Source organism: Quercus robur, chromosome 9 (genome assembly GCF_932294415.1).
Source record: "Quercus robur chromosome 9, dhQueRobu3.1, whole genome shotgun sequence".
Lineage (NCBI taxonomy): Eukaryota > Viridiplantae > Streptophyta > Magnoliopsida > Fagales > Fagaceae > Quercus > Quercus robur.
Window position 1 is genome coordinate 15,739,784 of NC_065542.1, and position 18,995 is coordinate 15,758,778.

Here is an 18,995-nt window from a genome sequence, read left to right on the forward strand (position 1 = left end):
TGCATGGTACAATTACCACGAAGTTATGAGATATAAAAGTTTGAAAGGAAAAAAAAAATTAAAATTAAAATTAAAACTTGAAAGATTAAAAAAAAAAAAAGTTTTAGTCTAAAGATTGAAATTAAAAATTAATTTTTAACTTTCATTATTATGTTGCAAGACAACCAGATCTGATCTGTTGGAGATGCTTAGATGAATTTTATGGTTACACTTTCCAATTATTATTATTATTTGAAAAAGAAGACCTCCACTATATAAAATTAAAGGACGGTCAAATCGACTGGACAATAGATAAAGTGCGAGGTGGAACATCTCACTACACATATTACATTTTCTGGGAAAATGGTTTAGAAATCAGAAGTAAAATTTCTTAAAAGATTCAGTTATGGCACGTCAGTAATACGTAGGTCCTACCACCAAACTTTAATCCAATCAAAACTAAGTTGAAAAAAAAAAGAACGAAAAAAACAAAACAAAACAACATAGAATCAACCAAAAAGTCTCCACCAAAAGAAAAAAACCAAAGCCCAAGCAAGCATGCAGGCGATCGATTCGATTCTCAAATCTCAACAACCCATAGATCTTGGAACTAGTTTCATGTCGAAACCTTTGAGATCTCATCTGAAACCTCAAATCAAACAGACCCTATTTGTTCCTTTCTAAACCAAAAACTCCCAAAACCTTAAACAAAAAAGTAAAAACCATGTTGCTCCAATTCCTCCAAACTTACAAGAACCCAATCCTCCACACCACTCTCTCTCTCTCCCTCACTTTCCTATTTCTTTTCTTCAAAATCCCATCTTTTTTCCTCTATGGCCTCCACACCTATATCCAACCCGACAACACCAGTCAAAATGGTGCCCGCGCCGCCATTAGAAGACCCGATTCCTCAGAACACAACAGCAGCAGCAACAACAACGTTAGTAGTGAACTCAGGAAGAGGGTCAAGTCAAAGTCCAAGGACAAGGACAAGTTTGAGTTCGATGAAAACAATGCCCAGATCTTCAGGCTAAAGCTCGACAACAATCACGTTCAATCCCGCCTCTATTTCGATGAGTATAACACTGCTTTCACTCTCTCATTCGTTTTTCTATCTTGTTTATTGCTTCAATTTTACTTTGGTGAGAGTTCTTCTGGGGTTTTGGAAAATGGGGTTTTTGTTCCTGTGCTGTTGGGATTAATGGGTGTTTTAAAGTTGCTTGTTTCGCTTGCTAAGGTTTCGTTTGAGAAATCTGCGTCTAGGAGGTCTGAGAAGCAACTGAGTGTGCTTGTTGGGGCTGTGGGGTTTTTGGTAGGGCTTGTGATTTGCTTTGAGATTGTTCCATTGTTTTTGGATTTCAATTTTGGATTGATTGGCGGGTTTGAGAGGTTTATTGTTGCTGTTTTAATGGGCTGCCTTTCGGGTTTTCTGTTTATGCCTGGGTTGAAAAATGCAAGGGCGTTTTGGATTGGAACCGATCAGCTTCGAAGCAATTTGCCAATGATTTATTGTGGATGGTTCGCTAGAATGATTCTTTATGCCAATAGTATGTTGATTATATTCACTGCATTGCTTTGGATTAATCCGTTTTCTGAAATTCTTGTTAACAATAACAATGATGATGGTAAAGGAGCGCGTGTGGTTAGTGAAATTGGGGATGCTGAGAGGTTGGTTGGAAATGTGGGTATGTCCAGTTCGGATTTTAACAAGCTTAGGCTTTGGTGCTTGTTGCTTTCGGGTTTATTGCAAATCATGGCTTTACGACCAAACTTGCAAATGTATTTGAATGAGGCATTGTTATCTTGGTATCAACGACTGCATGCTAGCAAGGTCCCGGATTTGGATTTTAGCAGGGCAAAGGTTTTTCTGCATAACCACTATATATGTCTTGTAGTTGTGCAGCTCTTTGTACCTCCGATTTTGGTACTTCTCTTTGTTGGCTTATCTCAGATTGACAGCAGCTCCTTTCAAAACATTGAATCTGTATGTAGTCTACTGCCTTGTTCTGTTTTTGTTAAGGAGGTAGCTGTGTTTTTGGCTTGGTGGGTTGTCTTTGTTTGGGCTATTTTCACTTCAGGAAGCCTTGTGTTGTATCGTCGTGGCATTTTGTATGTGTCTTGACGACTTAAGTTTCTTCTCATTTTGGTTTATTGTTTTTTTTTATTTTTTTATTGAAGAGTGTTGTTTTTGTAACGGGTTTCTTCTTTATGCTTATGTCCGCAATTTGGAAGCTACAAATACTTATTTTGTAATTTTATTCTTCAACTCATTTGTCCAGCTGAGCATTTTATATTTGTAGCGAAGTGAGGTGAAATGATTCTGCTTTTTCCATCCTAAAATGTCACCGTTACATTACTGTCTTGCATATCAGTCATTTAGTCATGACCAGCTAGAGACATATTCATGCGTATAAGTGGGTAATATTGCTTTCTTTAATGCTTTCTAACAGGGAAAAAAGAGAGCATCTAATAGGATGTCATTAGCCAATATTTCTGGTAAAGAACACCTTCTATGTCATTGTCATATTAAGCAAACTGATGGTCTAATTCAACATAGGTTGCTGGCCTTACCCAATATGTTACTCACATTGGCATCATACTCAAATCTTTTCTTGTTTATTATCAACCAAAAAAAAAAAAACTACAATTTTCTTGATTGTTAGGATATATTTATTGTCATCATTCAGAGTTTAAAATATGTATTCTGCCTTAGGGTCTAATTCAACATAGGTTTTCTGGCCTTACTCAACATGTTACTCTTGTTGGCATCATATACTGTCTTTTCCTGTTTATTATCAACAACAAAAATCTGCTATTATCATGACTGCTAGGATATATTTATTGCCACCATTCAGATTTTAAAATATGTATACTGCCTTAGGGTCTATGTTACTCTATGTTATGGATCTAAGCTATAAGGTATATTTTGTTCCTCCCGTGGCCCTTGCTCAAATGGACTTATGCAAATTCATCATTTCAATGATTGCAATGCAATGACCACCATTTTGCAGCTATTAACATATACACCTGTTCAATTCAGGTTTGTCTTCTTGCAAACATATTCCTATTTTCTGTTTCTTCTTGATCTATCCCCTGCCCACATTCACCTTTTCTGTTCTATAGGAAGGGTATATTATGCTTGAGAAACCTGCCAACAGTTTTGCCACAGTCGAATACCTTTTTTTTTGGCTTAAGGTTTAATACTTTATGCTGCATTAAAGATTAGGACCATACTAATGTATGTTATATAAATGTTCCCTATGTTTTGTCAAAGATGACCTTTAAAAATTTTGTACATGAATATTTGCATTCATGTCCCCAATTAATTAATGTTTTTATATTTCATTATTAAACTATGTAGAAAATGGACACCAATGTGATTCTCAAGGTACGCCCAATTTTCTTTCAACTTCCTTATCTAGCTCAGTTGAGAACTGATCATTGATTTAAATAACTTGATGTCATGTATTTAAATTTCCATATGAGGATCCTTAGGGTTTAAAACACTCAACATGGATGCTTTTTTTTACTTTAAATATATCATTATTTAGAAGCTTATATGTATTTGAAGTTTTTGTTGTTTGAAGCTATTTATAGTGATAATATCTTTCTAAATCATTTTGACTTTCTTATTAAAATGATGTGCCTTCTCTAGAAAAGATGTTTATGTCAGTGTTTTTATTTAATGGGACATCACCACTGTTGTAAAAACTGTTACATAAATGTATTTATGTGACTTATGAGATTCATGGTCATAATATACTGCAGATGCTCTTTCAAAAATGTGCTTATTCAGTCTCTGTATTTAAGTAATGATCATTGCACAACATGTTTTCTTCTAACTGGATTTCAATGTACCCTTAGTAAGAGCCGCACTCTTTGTGGCTTAATGATTAGAAGGTTGTTACTGTTTGATGAGTCATACTGATGCTTACATGATAATTCTCATGAAGCTGCTGACAAGCAGCATTTTGTCACTAACATACTTTTGCACTTTCAAGTCTCAGATGTGCATTGCAATGGTTTGTTCAATCACTATGTGTGGACATGTTTGAGGCAGGAATGTCATGCCATAGTGGTATCATTTGTGAAGTTCAATGCTTGGGAAATGTATATGATGCTCCTTTGTATCAGAATTAGTTTAAAAAAGTGTAGGACCTAATTAGCATGCTTGTCATTTTTGATGGGATGCTTGAACTTCAAAATTCTGCTCCATTAGACTTTAGTATACAAGTGATGCCAACAACTAATTGCTATCCCCAAAAATGAAGGGTGAATGGTGAGGTCATGGTTTTAATCTTGTATTGGCATGTGAATTGTATTTGCCTGTCAGTTATTTATTTATTTATTTATTTAATTTTTTTAAAGGTGAAAGTACTTTTTAATTCTTATCAAGTTACACAATGTCACAATGTATTACTATTATTTGCTCAATTTGATGAATCTTTTGAAGGCCCCTTGGCACTATAGTATCTTGAATTCATGTCTATGAGGTGAATTTTTGTGATTTACTGTCGGGGAGATTACTTGGTGTAAAAATGTGGAAAAAAAATGATGTTGAGGTTCTGAGGTTACTTACCTCACAGGTGCTTGCTAGAGGCTTCTGTAGGCTGTAAACCTTGTTGTGAAATGATTAGCTGCCAAACACAGTTCCATGGTATGGTATTATTATGTTTTGGAATTTGGATGAAATTTTTTGCCAGATTTGTTTTGATAATATTTTGTGAATGCTGAACATTGCTCATTTAAACCTTGTACATACAGTTACTTTCTTTTTCTCTAGGCTTTAAGATGTTTCCTTTTTTGAGGTGGGGTTGGGGGGGATAATTTCCTCTCCCCATTCTTTCTTGGAATAGAGCAAAAAAACTGGTTATTTTCTAATTAATATCTTTTGTGATTAGTTCAAATCTTCTGGACATAATTCTAATAGGTGGATGTGTGATCAGAAACAATGGAAAGACTGAACACAAATCATTATCATCTGGTTGTCAAGTGCTTATGAGAAAACTCTATTATAAGCTACTTTACTCACAGGGATATAATGTTCAATGGAAGACTAGCAACATTGTAAAAGATATTTAAAAGCTCCTTGATTCTTTTATGGTTTGGGATGTGAAGCATGTAAATCATGATGATAACTTTATAGCTCATAATCTTTAGTTTTGCTGCCTCTTCCTGGCTGATATTTTGTTCAGGTGTTACTTGCAAAACAGACTATCAGAAAAATATGCTGTGCCATTTGCAGGTTCCTCCGTAGAGTTAAACTTAATTACTCCTAATTATAACCAACCATCATCAGCTAATGTTGTTGACTAGTCCTAAATTTAAACAAGAAAAAAGATAAAAATATGTGTTAGCAAATTGAATATTATGTGTTTTCATTCACATTATTATAAGAAAATGAGTGAGGGAATTAGAATTGGTACTATGCACGGCTTATTTGTTTGTTTGTTTTTTTCACCCTTTCGCTGGATGATATTTTAGTTTCTTTGTCCTTTTTTGAGAAAATACTCACAACAAAATAATAACTAAGTCATTTTCCATTGCTGGATGCACAATTTTTATTTTTCCTTTTTCGGATAATATTAGCAATGTACAATTGGTAATGGTATGTATCCCAAACAAATACGTGGTTGTAAAATCCTACGAATGGATTAAATTTGTTCCTGTTATGGGGGACCATTTGGGAATGTTTTGTTTGGATGAGAGAAAAAAAAAAAATAGCCGAGTTATGGTTCAGGAAAGATTTTGCAAAATTTGGCCCGATCATGACCATGAAAGAACATAGATCCGGACAAAACTATGTTTAAGGCTCTAAGGCAAAAGCCTTGGTTTTGTTTGTTTGTTTTTTCTTGATGGTTTTGTTTGTTTGTTTTGTGTTTTCAATTCTCTCACTCTCTCTCTCTCTCTCTCAAAAATGGGAAATATATTAAAAATCAAACAAGAACATTAGAGCATTCACATCAAGGATTTAAAATTTTTTAGCATTTAGCATCTTAAAAAGCCACTTTATAACATTTAATATCTCACTTTATAATACACTTAACATCAAAACTTCTATTTTTTTTTTTACAACTTCATTTTAATATTATTTTTTATTCCTTTTTTGTTTTTATTTTTTCATCCTCTCTCCCTCTTGGTCTCACTGTCTCTCTCTTTCTTAACCCAGCAATCCTACCCATTGCCAGCCACCACAATTCTAATGACCACCACGTCGATTAGAGACCCACACTGACTAAGTCGATAATCCACGAACCCAGACCCACAAAATCAAATCACCCTGTCGGACCACAACCATCGGACCATCAAACCATGACCCACGACCATCGTCGGACCACAACCATCGGGAGAGAGAAAAGAGAAGTGAGAGTTGGTGAGAATATAAAAATATTTTTTTTTACAATCCAGCTACAGTGAACTGTTATTGACAACAGCTCACTGTAGCTTGATGCTAAATTTTTTAAAATTTAGCATGTTTAATGTAAGTGTGTTTTTATCATTTGAGGTGCTAAAAATGCTAAAAAATAGCATTTAGTATTTTTAGCACCTTTGATAAGAATGCTCTTACAAAGTTCAGAATACATAATACCCCAAGCGACAGCCCAAACAAGAGTCACCAATAAAATCTCCTTCCTTAACCAAAAGATCTGCACAATGGTTCCCTTCTCGATAAGTGTGATTGATGTAACTTATAAGCTTCCTCAACATTTTTGAGGGACCTGCGGTTAAGCGTGATTGATATTAAACATTGTATGAATGAGAAGGTTCAGAGAATTGAGATAAAATAGCAACAGCTTTAACATCAATCTCTACAGTGGGCTTTTTGTATGTTTTAGGTTGCTTTGCAAAGAGTGAGGCCATCATGAAAAGGGCCCAAAGCTCGGCTGCCACGGAGTGTGTGGTACCAATCTTTCTATAGAAACCCCCTCATCCATGCTTTATTGGGTTTTCTTCGATGTTACCTTTCGGCTTTTGCAAAGTGAGTTAGATATATTAATTAACTATAGCAGCCCTTACTTTCTTTGCCCAACAAAACCAAAATGGGTCGGAATTTTTCTTTTTCAGCTCACGTCACTGCCATTTATATATATATATTTTTTCATATCTCTTTCCTCTTTATTCAATGTGAATCTGGATATTATTAGTGGAGTTCTGATTAAAAATGTTAGTAAGTCAATTTGATTAAAATAAGATCCATTATTCCAACCAATAAAATCAAAGACTAATAATTTAGGCAACCAGGAAGGAATTTTAACATTCTTCATATATAATAAAACAAACACTTAGAAAAATCCAATTGAATAACTAGTACACTTAGAAAAATCCAATTGAATAACTAGTACACCCAAGAAATTCAAGTTTAATTTTCAAAGTTCCTAAATTCCTTCAGCTTTCTTCTCTTCTGGACAGAGTAATTATGTCAAGTTGAAAAAAAAAAAAAAAAAAAAAAAAAAAAAACTAAAATAGTATAAATTATAAATTATTACTTGAAGTAATACTCTTTTCTCCCTCATAGTTAATAATAATAAAGTGAATAAACTAACGATAGGCTCATATGTAAGACCAATTTTTATGAGATAGGAAAACTTATTATATTACCTTAATTCAAGTTCATAAAGTTTACGGGTAGTTATAAATAATAATGGGTAATTTTTTTTTTTTAAATCTTAAAAAAAGAAAAGAAAAAGGGGGAGATGGAGAAGTATACACGACTCTTATTGACCTAAACATGACTCAAATTAAGGATTTTCATCATGGGCTGATATTATGTAATTTCTGCAACAAAGTAGGTATCCATCAATTAATTGATTGACTTTAATTGTACCCAAAGCTTTGAACATTAGCAAGTCATTTAGGAAACTGACTAAGATCAATCCTCGTGGGAGAGAAATTTTTCCACATATAAAACCCACTCTTATGTAAAATGAAAGGGATTTACTATGATATTGAATAATTTCATTTAATTCGGGTCAAAGAAAAGTGTAATACACCAAATGCATTGTATAAATTCACCACAATCTTTATACACACTTTTCCAAGACAATTTCGAGGGCAATGATACACTAAACTTTTTCACTTTTTGTTTTTGTCCATTTTTTTACTTCCACTTTCATGCTTTAAATGTAGAACTTTTTTTTTTTTTTTTTTTTTAAATATTTGTATAAAATAATGATATTTAGCCTAACTTTGAACGACAATGAGTTATGCAAACTTCTTTTTCATGATAACAAAATCTATTTTATTACACAAATTAGGTCAACAATAAATGAATGGGCCCCTAAGGAAAAATGTATTATAGTAGTACATAAAAATTAATAACACAAAAATGTAATTTTAATTTTAATCGTAAAAAAATGATAATCACATAAACAATCAATGGTCTTTAGATCGAATGACACTTGTCGCACTTCTATCTATGCTATATATGCAAGGCATAAGAGCTCCAATCTTTTTTTTTTTTTGAGAAGCAAGAGCTCCAATCTCTAGGGTGATTGAATATCTAGTTAAATAGTAAAATTCCTTTATAAAAAAATCATTACTTAAAAAGGATAATATAGATTTTGAAGTTTTAAATTAAAAATCAACTTTACAACTTATGAAAAAAATAGTAAGAAACAATTATTATAAATAATGGATGCAGCAAGAAGTTTGTTTTTGTTTTTCCTAAAGTAAGAAGTTTACCTATTACAGTAAAATACTTCACCATATTTTGTTGACTCTAACGAATATATATGCCGCCGGATTAATTTCTTATTAGCAAGAGAAAGATCGCCGCTAATTTTGTTTAAGGGGATACTTAAAAGAGAAAAATATTTCTTTGGGAAAGAAACCTAAGATAATGGCCTTCCTATTTTCTGGGGCCGAGAATGAGATAAGATACTGAGAATAACTTTAGCAAAAGAATTTCGAGGATGCTTCGATCAATATATTATATGATATTTATTAATTGCAAATCACATTGTAATTTGGTCAAGAAAATAATAAAATTAAAGTACTAGTAATTATTTCTTATTGGCAGCATGCTTGGAATTGGGATTGAAAGGATGAAGAAAATGACAAACCCCACGCCCGTTGTTTTCCCACTCGTTCTTTAACAAAAAATCAAAAGAGCCACTATAACCATAAGTCAGCCAACCTTATATTATACGTAAAGGTTAAAGCCAAGCCCCCTTCTTCTTTTTACCATTTGGGTAAGTCAAGATATTATTAAATCCTTTATAAATTGCTAGCAAGAATACATCTGCAGCACACATCAAATTAACACTAATCTTCTCAAAAAAAGAAAGGAAAAACAATCTAGGACTAAAATTTTTTATGTCATAACTATGAGGTGACAAGGATATGAGTGATGGGAAAAAAAATGAATTTAGACCCATTCACAACTCGTCACATGGACGAGTTGTGGCACAAGTTGTGCCACCAGCATTGCTCAAAAAAATTTATAGATTCTTATAAAAAGGTCGAACAATCAATCATAATCTGTTATATAAGATAATTGTAAAAAATAATATGACAAAAAGGTATAATCCTAAAATTACTATAAAAAAAAAAAAAAAAAAAGCTTAAGAAAACTTTTTTCTTTAAATTTTATCAAACAAAGAACTTGGATTCGAATCTGTTTAACTCTCATTGAAATATGGATAGTGGGTTCTTTGTGACATCAATTTAAAAGTCATAAATCTCATTGATGTGAGTTTTGTAATGTTCATACCAAGGGAATGAAAATAGTCTATTAAAAGGTAAAAACGCTAGAAAAGTCTAATAATTATAGGTACAACTTCACATCTTTCATTATCATTATAAAAAAAATCGAATTATAAAAAATATTAAATAAAGACCCCCTCTTTCTTTTATATATATTATTTTTCACTAATTTACACAACAAAAAAAAAATAAGCATACAAAGAATCTAACCAAAACAAAAAAGGGTAGACTGACAACAAGCCCTGCCCACTGCTGCCACTTTGGCACACGAACGCATACATACAAAAAGGCAAAAGAACCCTCACACGGAAGTTTCCCTAGATAAGACGTAACGTAGGTTAGTAGCTTCTCGTTCTTTCCCTTCTCTCTCTCTCTCATTTTCCTTCGTTTTCCTCGCTCTCTCTTCTATTCTCTTTTCTATATTTAATTCCCCCCCATACGAACCTTCTAGAACTACCAAACCAAAACTCACACCATCTACATGGCTCCGGCTATGGAGCAAAACGGTGAGTCGGCAACGAGCGAGTCACAGCGATCTATTCCGACGCCGTTTTTGACGAAGACGTTTCAACTAGTCGAGGACCGCACAATCAACGACGTTATCTCCTGGAACGACGACGGATCAACCTTCATCGTTTGGAACCCTACCGTTTTCGCCAAAGATTTGCTCCCTAAGTTTTTCAAACACAACAATTTCTCTAGCTTCGTTCGCCAACTCAACACCTATGTATGTCAATATTCTTTCTCTCTCTCTCTCTCTAATGGACCTTTTTGTATGTTTAGGTTTTTCATTTTTGTATATATTTGTTGTTTTTTTAGGGATTTAGAAAAGTAGTACCTGATCGGTGGGAATTCTCGAACGACTACTTCCGCCGAGGGGAGAAGAAGCTGTTGTGTGAAATTCAGCGCCGGAAGATTTCTACTCCGGTGGTGTCTCCGGTGTCGGTGGCTACGTCGTCAGTTCCGATGGTGAAGCAATTGATATCGCCGTCGAATTCCGGTGAAGAGCAAGTGGTGTCGGCGAACTCGTCTCCGACGAGGACAACTGCGCCGGCGGATCTGATTGACGAGAACGAGAGGCTGAGGAAGGAGAACGTTCAGCTTAGCAAAGAGTTGGCGGAGATTAAATCTCTCTGCAACAATATCTTCGCCTTGATGTCCAACTTCGCGAACAACAACGGCAACAAGAAGTCGGAGCTCGTCGGAAAACCGCCGCTCGACTTGTTGCCGGCGAAGAGGTATGCCGACGACGAAGAAACGGAAACTGAGACAGAATCGGGCGCGAAACTGTTCGGCGTTCCCATCGGCGTCGGCGGTGCGATTGCGAAGAGAGCTAGAGAAAGCAGCGACGACGATACGGAGTTGCGGTTACAGCAGCCCGATCCCGCGAAACTAGAGCCGTTGGATTGCGAGAGTAACGGTGATGATCGTCACGATGACGGTAATCGAAAAGCCACGTGGCTCATCAAGCACTGCCACTGGGATAGTAATCGTAATCAGAGGGTGTACAATTGATTGATCTAGTTAGTTTTAGAATAGGAGGTTGCACGTGAAAATGAAAGCACTGGATCCAAAGTCCCTAAAGGACTCACACGTGACAAAATGGAGTCACGTGTGTAATTAACCTGGATGGGACAGATTCAGGAAGTTTCTTAGAGCTTCTTTTAATATTAATATATTTAGTATTTTTTTTTTCTTCTTTTACGCCTTTAATTGTCTTTATTTTGTGCTTTTTGCCTTGCTTATCCCAAAAAAAAAAAGAAAAAAAAGTTGAATCTAGATGGTTTTAAGGAATAATTAAGGCTTAGTAGAAACTACAATTTTATTTACTATTTTACTAACAGTAATTTACAGGAGGATAATATAACTGATATACTTATTTACTGCTTTTATAGTTTTATTAATTGATTTTTTTTTTTATTGTGAGCGAAGTTGTTGGGAAAATATTAGCCAAACAAATTTTATAAAGTTGTTGGGACAATATTATATCAGGCAAAGAAATTATAAAGTTGGTTGGGAAGAGGGGTGTGAGTGTGACTATGGGAGAGGGAAAACAATAGTTGTGAGATTAATGAATCTAGATTATGAATTATGGTGCCTCTTAAAAATGGTCAAATAAAAAGAAAATCTCATGCCCGTTGTTTGCGGTGAGTCTCTCACAATATTCAGGCTCCACAAGTGTGTGGGTTCATGTTCGTCGTAAATGTGCGTTTGATTTCAAATTAAAAAGTCAGTTTATTTTATTATTCAGTTTATTTTTGTTATTATTTATATATCTCACTACATTTTTTGGTACTATTTTTGAGTTTTACTATATTATTTTAACTAATTTTTACTTTTATTTACCATATTTTCAACAAATTTTTTTTAATTTTAACAAAATAAGTGGATCTCAAAATATATGATATTCTATCACCTAAGATGGGTTAGGATGAAATTTCACTTTTTTGTTTGAATATAATTGAATAGAAAAAGAAGTATCACGATTTAAGCATGGATAATAAGATAACAATTTAACCAAAAAATATTAGAATCTGCTATCAATATGTTATTTTAAAAAATAATAATATTCTAGTTAAATATTACTCATTTAAGAGTATTAAATGCCAACTTTCTGTAATCTGCATACAATTATATTCATAAGTAAAAATTAAAAATTTAATTGTGAATAGAGAGGATACTTCCAAACAAAAGCTAGATTATAGCACTTTAGAGTTACATTGTGTGGGGGTCAGATAATCAATAAATTATTAAAATCGTGTTAACTAGGTCTGTGGCCCATCCGAGGACGTAAAACCGTCCGAGGAGGTTCATATCAAGTCATAAGGGTAATCAAATGAAACGGAGAGTAGATATTACGTGAGGTGAGTTCAGTATTCATCCGAGGACAAAATAGTATGAGTCTAAGGACGACCTGAACGCCACATTGTTGCAAACACATCTCAGAGTTACATTACCACTAAAGGTTGGACATGGGACCAAGGATAAAAAATAAAAGGTAAACAAATATCTTTAACAACAGCTGTCTCCGCATTAATTGCTTTTCAACTAACTCTCTGGCCGCATTAATGTGGAGGTGATGCCTGAACAGTGATGGGACAGCCTTACAGCTGCTGGTTGGAGGTTCTAAGAGGTGTTGAATGGGACAGGAAGGGATTCTCCAAACCCAACTTACACGTGTGTGGTGAAGATGACACCAAGAGGGCAGTATATAACATGGAAGAACGCATTAAGAAAGGGGATCGGAACTTCTGAACAAAGAGGACTTAGAAGAAAACCTTATGAACTAAATAACTGAACTTGTTTTAAGGAGAAATTGATCGTTATATCAGTGCTAATCCATCTATAAATGTGAGGTTTGATCGTTTTTCTTTTAGAGTTAACCTAGTTCTTTGAAATCCATGCTCTACAAATTTATTGTTTGGGCCTTTAACGTTTGAACCCAATACGAATTTGGGATCGTTACAAATTGAGTCCTTACACACTGCTAAGAGCATTCTCATCAAGTATTCTATAAAAATGTCATTTTGACACATAAAAAACTACTTTATTAATTTTAACACACCATTTTATAATACACCATACATTATATGTTATATTTTTCAATTTTATACATTAAAATAATATATACAACACATTAAAATAATATTTATAACTCATCGAACACAACCTAGGAAAATCATTGTCATAACACTACACAGCTGCCAACAACCAATAGCCACCACCACACATCCACTCCTCCACAACCCAAAACACAAATCAAAACAAACCCATAGCCCACCAACACCAAATCGAAAGCCCCACCACCACCACCACCACCACAACCACAAACCTCGACAAAAAGTGACAAGAACAAAAAAATAATAATAATAAAACATAAATAAGTAGAAGGAGAAAACAAAATATAGAAACAGAGAGATGACGACCACCTTAGTAGTGATGCAGGTCTTGAAGCTTTCGGCCATAGAGCTTTTGACCATCAATCAGAACTCATAGGCTAGCCCACCAAAACCCACCCACCGCCAACCCATCCATCGGAACCCATAGCCTAATCCACCCGAATCCACCTACAACCTAATTCACCCACCACCAATCCGCCCATCTGAACCCACCCACCATCGTCGGAACCGAACCCAACCAACCTCATCTGAACCCACAAATCACCATCTAAACCCACCCATAAAAAAAAAAAATAAAATAAATACCACTTCAAGAGAGAGATCGATGGCACAGTGAGGCATTAACTTGGTGAGGCTAAGAGGAAGAGAGGAAAAGCAGTGAGGGTGAGAGAAAAAAAGATGAAAGGTTGAGAGAGAGGAGGAGCATTTTTTGAGAAAAAGAGAAGAACCACTGCGCACCCTTGGTGTGGTAGTCATTTCACAAGTATAAATGCTTGTGAGATGTGGGGGGCAAGGGCCGTGGTTTAAGTTTCTAGGAGAAAATTTCATACACATATACACTTAGATTAGGTTAAAGTAAAAATTCTATCTTATATAAAAAAAAAAAAAAAAAAGAAAAAAGAGGAGATCTGACAGAGAGATGTGAGAGAAAAGGGAATAAAAAAATCATAAAATTTTTACAATTCCTGTCCATACGCTTCCAAATTTGAGATTATACTATTCTTTTATGTCAAATATTTTGGCATTTAAAACACCTGATGTGAGTGATTTTTTGATATTTAATGTGTCAAATGTCAAATATTTGACCGTTGACATGAGAATGCTCTAAAAGAAGTGGATTTATGCCTGAAGCAAAGAGTAAGAAATATCCCATAAATAACATATTGTCCTGTTCAAGATATAATTACAAAATTTTTCATTGCTGTATTCCATTCTTAACTTCCCATTTTATTGCTCACATCACAATGCTATTCTCTGAGCTGTAATCCTACCACGATGAAGAATCACATTCCTCTGCAGCTAGATATTATAGATAACTGAGCAGTGACCACCAATGCAATAACACGCATTTGACTTTTTGATTCTCAAGTTCAGAAAATTTTAATATTTGATTGCAAATCCAGTCAAAATGAGTGCATTTGATATGGCAAATTGACAATCTTACTCAACATTAGCTTATGAATTCATTACAAGAAAACGCGTTGATAAACTTATGGTCCTCGGCCTACCTAAAACACTACTTTCTTTACCTCCTATTCTAAATTGGGAACTATCTTTTTTTTCTTTTTTTTTTCGAGAAATATTCAAATATTTTAAAAACATGGTCTTTTTTCTTGCATAACACTCAGAATAGTTTGAACTTTGAAAGTATTGACTATTGAACAAATTTTTTCTTATCTTACACATGACCTTTAGTTTCAGTGTCTAAATCAGCCGACTCATCTTTTATTTTTTAGCTCGACTTGAATTAAAATATTGTACTTTTGCCTGTCACGTTTTGGCAAATCCCAAAGCCAATAGGACCCACCTTTTTACTGCTCTTCTTGGAATATATAGAACCAATGCGATAAATATGTCTTATCACTTATGTCTTGTGTTGGTTGTTTGATGGATGCAAAATTTCAACCTTCCTCAGTACCTATGGTCCTTCACCTTTTTGGTCTATAGCTTGTTTTCAAGAGACAATAGTACCTTAGGTCCTATCCTCAGTATCCTGTTGTGTTTAAGACTTTAGACCTGTATATGTCTCCTCTATTTCGCACTGCTTTTCCAAAACAAAAGACTATAAAATCATTAGATTTATTATTACGCAATTGCAAGACCAGTAACTACAAAAAAAAAATGTGTGATTTGATAGTAAGAGTTATTATTTCAACCTTAAAAAATGAGCTATTTGAATAATAATTCTAACAAGACTCATGTGATACGCATAATAATATTATTATTGTTATCACATAACCCAAAATAATTGCGAAGACCAGTGAGTCGGTGGATTCAATTTCTAATTTGATTGTTGTGTTAATGCTTTGCTTACGTTATATAAATGTGAAAAGAGCTTTTGAATTTCTCACTGGAAAGTTCCAGTGGCTCAAAATTTGGGAATATATGCATATTGTAGCAACGTCAAGATCAAACTTAAAGAAGATATTACGGGTGTCTCAATGTCTGTGGAGAAAGGAGCCAAAGGCCAAAGGTAATGATGTCTGCCACAGTATAATCTATAAATAAAGGAGTGGGGCGTGGAGCCTTCCGCCTTAGGAATTTCTAGAGCCTACGATTTCTTTGCTTCACATGCAAAAGTACTACGTTGTCCCTATAGAACACTCCAAATTTTTGAAGCACTACTTTTTTCTCTCTCTCTTTTTTTTCTTTTCTTTTTTTTTTTCCAAAACTTTTTTACATTATAAGTAAAAAAGAAAAAGAAAAAAGAAAAGCTTGTACACACATTTTGCCATAAATTAAACAGTGACAATATTATTTTTCACTAATATGATTTTCATATGTAAGTAATATAATTCAATTATACATTGACTAAAGTTTAAGTTGTGTTAGAGTGTGTATTCATAGAAAATTTTAATATGTTATCATTAGAGCAAAATCACTTTAATATGGGTCCATCAATGACTTACTAAATAGAAATTTTTTGAAGTAATTATCAATTTTACTAAAAAGAAAAAAGAAGAAGAAACTAACTAACTATGAGCATTCACTTCAAATATGCTAATAAAATAGCTAAAATACTATTTTAGCATCCAAGCCACTAAAAACCCACTACTTCAAGGGTGTCAAATCTATAATTTGTTAACACCTAATTATAGTAAACTGTCATTTCTAAAGATAGTAAACACAAAAAACATTATTTAAATGAGAGAGAGAGAGAGAGAGAGAGAGAGAGAGAGATGAGTGGTAAAAGAAAAAAAAAATTAAAAGAAGTGGTAAAATAATAGAGCATTTGATATTTGATGTATTGTAAAATAAAGTGTTTAAATAGATAAAATAGTCCCCTCAAAAAAAAAAAAAAAAGATAAAGTAGCTTTTAAAATTACTAAAAGCTATATTTTTTTTAGCACACTTTACGTGAATGAATATAATTAGTACAACCTTATCAATAAATAAATGGATTAATTCCTTTTATATATATATATATATATATATAAATGTTGTACTTTTGGATAATTGATATTTGATGGACATAATTATCCTTCCCTGGCGTCTATAAAGCTTATCTTGACAAGAAAAAGAAGGTACGCATTTTCCAACTTTGACGGCAATATACCTCTTTTAATAAGGCGAGCGCAGAAAGAGCTGCCTTTATTGACTCCTCACTCTTTAATTAGAACATGATATTTTTCACTTTTCTTCTTTTTTAGGCCAGAAACTAGAAGAAACTAAGAACCTGTTCTCTAATTCTCTATCCCGAAATTTCAGGATTCTGCATTGTGAGCTGAAGACTGAAGTAGGTGGAAATGTGGAATAGAAAATAGAGCTTGCCTTTTACAGTGTCCAAGTCTAATTTGCTTAGGCTTGTTGTTTGGGCTGACCATTTCAATGGAGTAAGAACTTGATCTAAAAGGTTTTTCCCATTTTGGGCTGCAATTGGACTGTGTATTGGGATGTAACTGAAACCCAATTTGCATGTGGAGGGGACTATCCACCAGAGAAAAGGGTGGAGGAAAAGGAAAGGAAAAGGGATGAGAAGTGATATGTTCACAATATTTTTACAACAAATATTAAGTAGCATGTTTGTTGTTATTGGTTGTTATTATTGGAGCAAAAAAGTAATCTTAGTGTTAGGTTTAAATTTGAACCAATAACAACTAATCATCTATAATTTATTATAAAAATATTGTGAAAATGTTGTGAACATAGCATCTTTCAAAAGGTATTTTACTTGGATTAAAACTTTGAACAATTCAATCATTCATTGAATGTGTTAAGGCTTAAGAATTCCTTTTTTTCCTGGGTCTGTTACATTCTCGAAATCCATGCATTGTGAAACATTCGAAAGAAAAATGTTTTTCTTCTGCGAGGTTGGTCTAAATGTGGCTCCACCGATTTAGTGGTCCATTATTATCGGGATTCCTTTTTTTTTTTTTTTTTTTTTTTTTGAGTAAATATTATCAGGATTCATTGAATACTTGGAATGCTTGCTTCCTTGACAAACGAAATGTTCAGCTTGAGATGCTTCAATTACACCTTTGGAGGCCCTTTAGGATTCGTAAGTAAAGGTCAGAAAAGTTCCTTCAAACTCACAATGTAGCAAGTCAAATGAGTGTTCATGTGTATTTTTAGTTAAATGCCTACTTAATAGTCATGTGACTCGTTTAAATGATTTAATGAATCATGTTATTTAATATAGGTAAATGGTCTGAAAGAATATCATGTGATGGATTAAGAAATCCTTCAATTTGATTTGGAGAAAAATTTTGTTAGCTGGTAAAATACCTTTATTATTTGTGAGAACCACCCTTGCCAAAGGTACAAGAGTCAGCGGGAAATTATTGTGTACTCACAGAGTATCATAAATGCGTACTCTTTCTTCTCACATGAATGATGGGTCTTACTAATTAAATTCATGGTAAGATCTATCATTTATGTGAAAGAAGGAAGTACGTATTTATACTATTATAGAAGTACACAATAATTTTTCAGGGTCAAGACCAAAAGGCCTTACCAAAAAGGCATGTAAGGCGGGAAATTTTTAACCAATGACAAATTGTCATGTCATACCACTAAGTCCGCATTCAAAATGCCCAATTATAAAATCTCACATGTTGCTTAGCAGGTTTCACGGCTATAATTCGAAGACTGCCAAGTAGTAATAAAAATTTACCTAGTGTCAATGGATGGAAATAAATATAATAGAAGATTATTTAAGGATCAATTATAGGCCAATACGTGTTAAGTCATTAATTTATTGTGATATAGGCGACCTGATTAAAAAGTATTTTTGCTAATTAAATAATGTAATGTCATTATTTGATTTCTAAACTTAGAAATTTTTTTTTTCTACAAATTTCTTACATGCCCACAACAAATATGCTTAAAATTTTTTTTTTTGAGAAAAAATATGCTTAAAATTTGATTATGAACCATTCACCATTCAGTATAAAATATACCACTTTGCAGTATACATTTTCTTATGTTATGGGCATTTGATCAGAAAATCACAACCAAAAGAGCATTTTGAGCAATGGATTTAACCACAGTGAACGAGCCTCTGGCAGTGACATTTTTATGCAGAGCAGCAAAAAGACACCACTGACAATTTTTGTCCTTGTAAACTTTTATTTAAAAACTGGTCTTTCATACTTTTCTGCAAGCACTCAAAAAATTATTGAACTACCAAAATAGTGTACTTAATGGGCTTAAGCTCGTTTAACTAAAAAGAACAAAATGGTGCAAGGCCCA

General features: G+C 33.7%; 2 protein-coding genes across 2 annotated transcripts; both read left to right on the plus strand.

Moving 5' to 3' along the window:
- The first annotated feature begins 468 nt into the window (after positions 1–468).
- On the plus strand, positions 469–2,272 carry LOC126699396 (uncharacterized). Its single transcript, XM_050397169.1, has one exon. It carries the CDS (start codon positions 704–706, stop codon positions 2,099–2,101), a length of 1,398 nt encoding a protein of 465 aa, XP_050253126.1. The 5' UTR covers positions 469–703; the 3' UTR covers positions 2,102–2,272.
- A 7,716-nt stretch (positions 2,273–9,988) lies between these two features.
- On the plus strand, positions 9,989–11,383 carry LOC126699409 (heat stress transcription factor B-2a). Its single transcript, XM_050397184.1, has 2 exons — positions 9,989–10,411; positions 10,504–11,383. The coding sequence occupies exons 1-2, from the start codon at positions 10,166–10,168 to the stop codon at positions 11,197–11,199; spliced, it is 942 nt and encodes a 313-aa protein (XP_050253141.1). The 5' UTR covers positions 9,989–10,165; the 3' UTR covers positions 11,200–11,383.
- The last annotated feature ends 7,612 nt before the right edge of the window (positions 11,384–18,995 follow it).

What these genes read in the sequence shown, in the direction of transcription:
- LOC126699409 (XM_050397184.1), top strand. Translation starts at nt 10,166, where the DNA reads ATGGCTCCGGCTATGGAGCAAAACGGTGAGTCGGCAACGAGCGAGTCA. An exon ending in TTCGCCAACTCAACACCTAT is followed by an intron (nt 10,412 to 10,503) that starts GTATGTCAATAT and finishes TTGTTTTTTTAG; the next exon opens with GGATTTAGAAAAGTAGTACC.
- LOC126699396 (XM_050397169.1), top strand. Translation starts at nt 704, where the DNA reads ATGTTGCTCCAATTCCTCCAAACTTACAAGAACCCAATCCTCCACACC.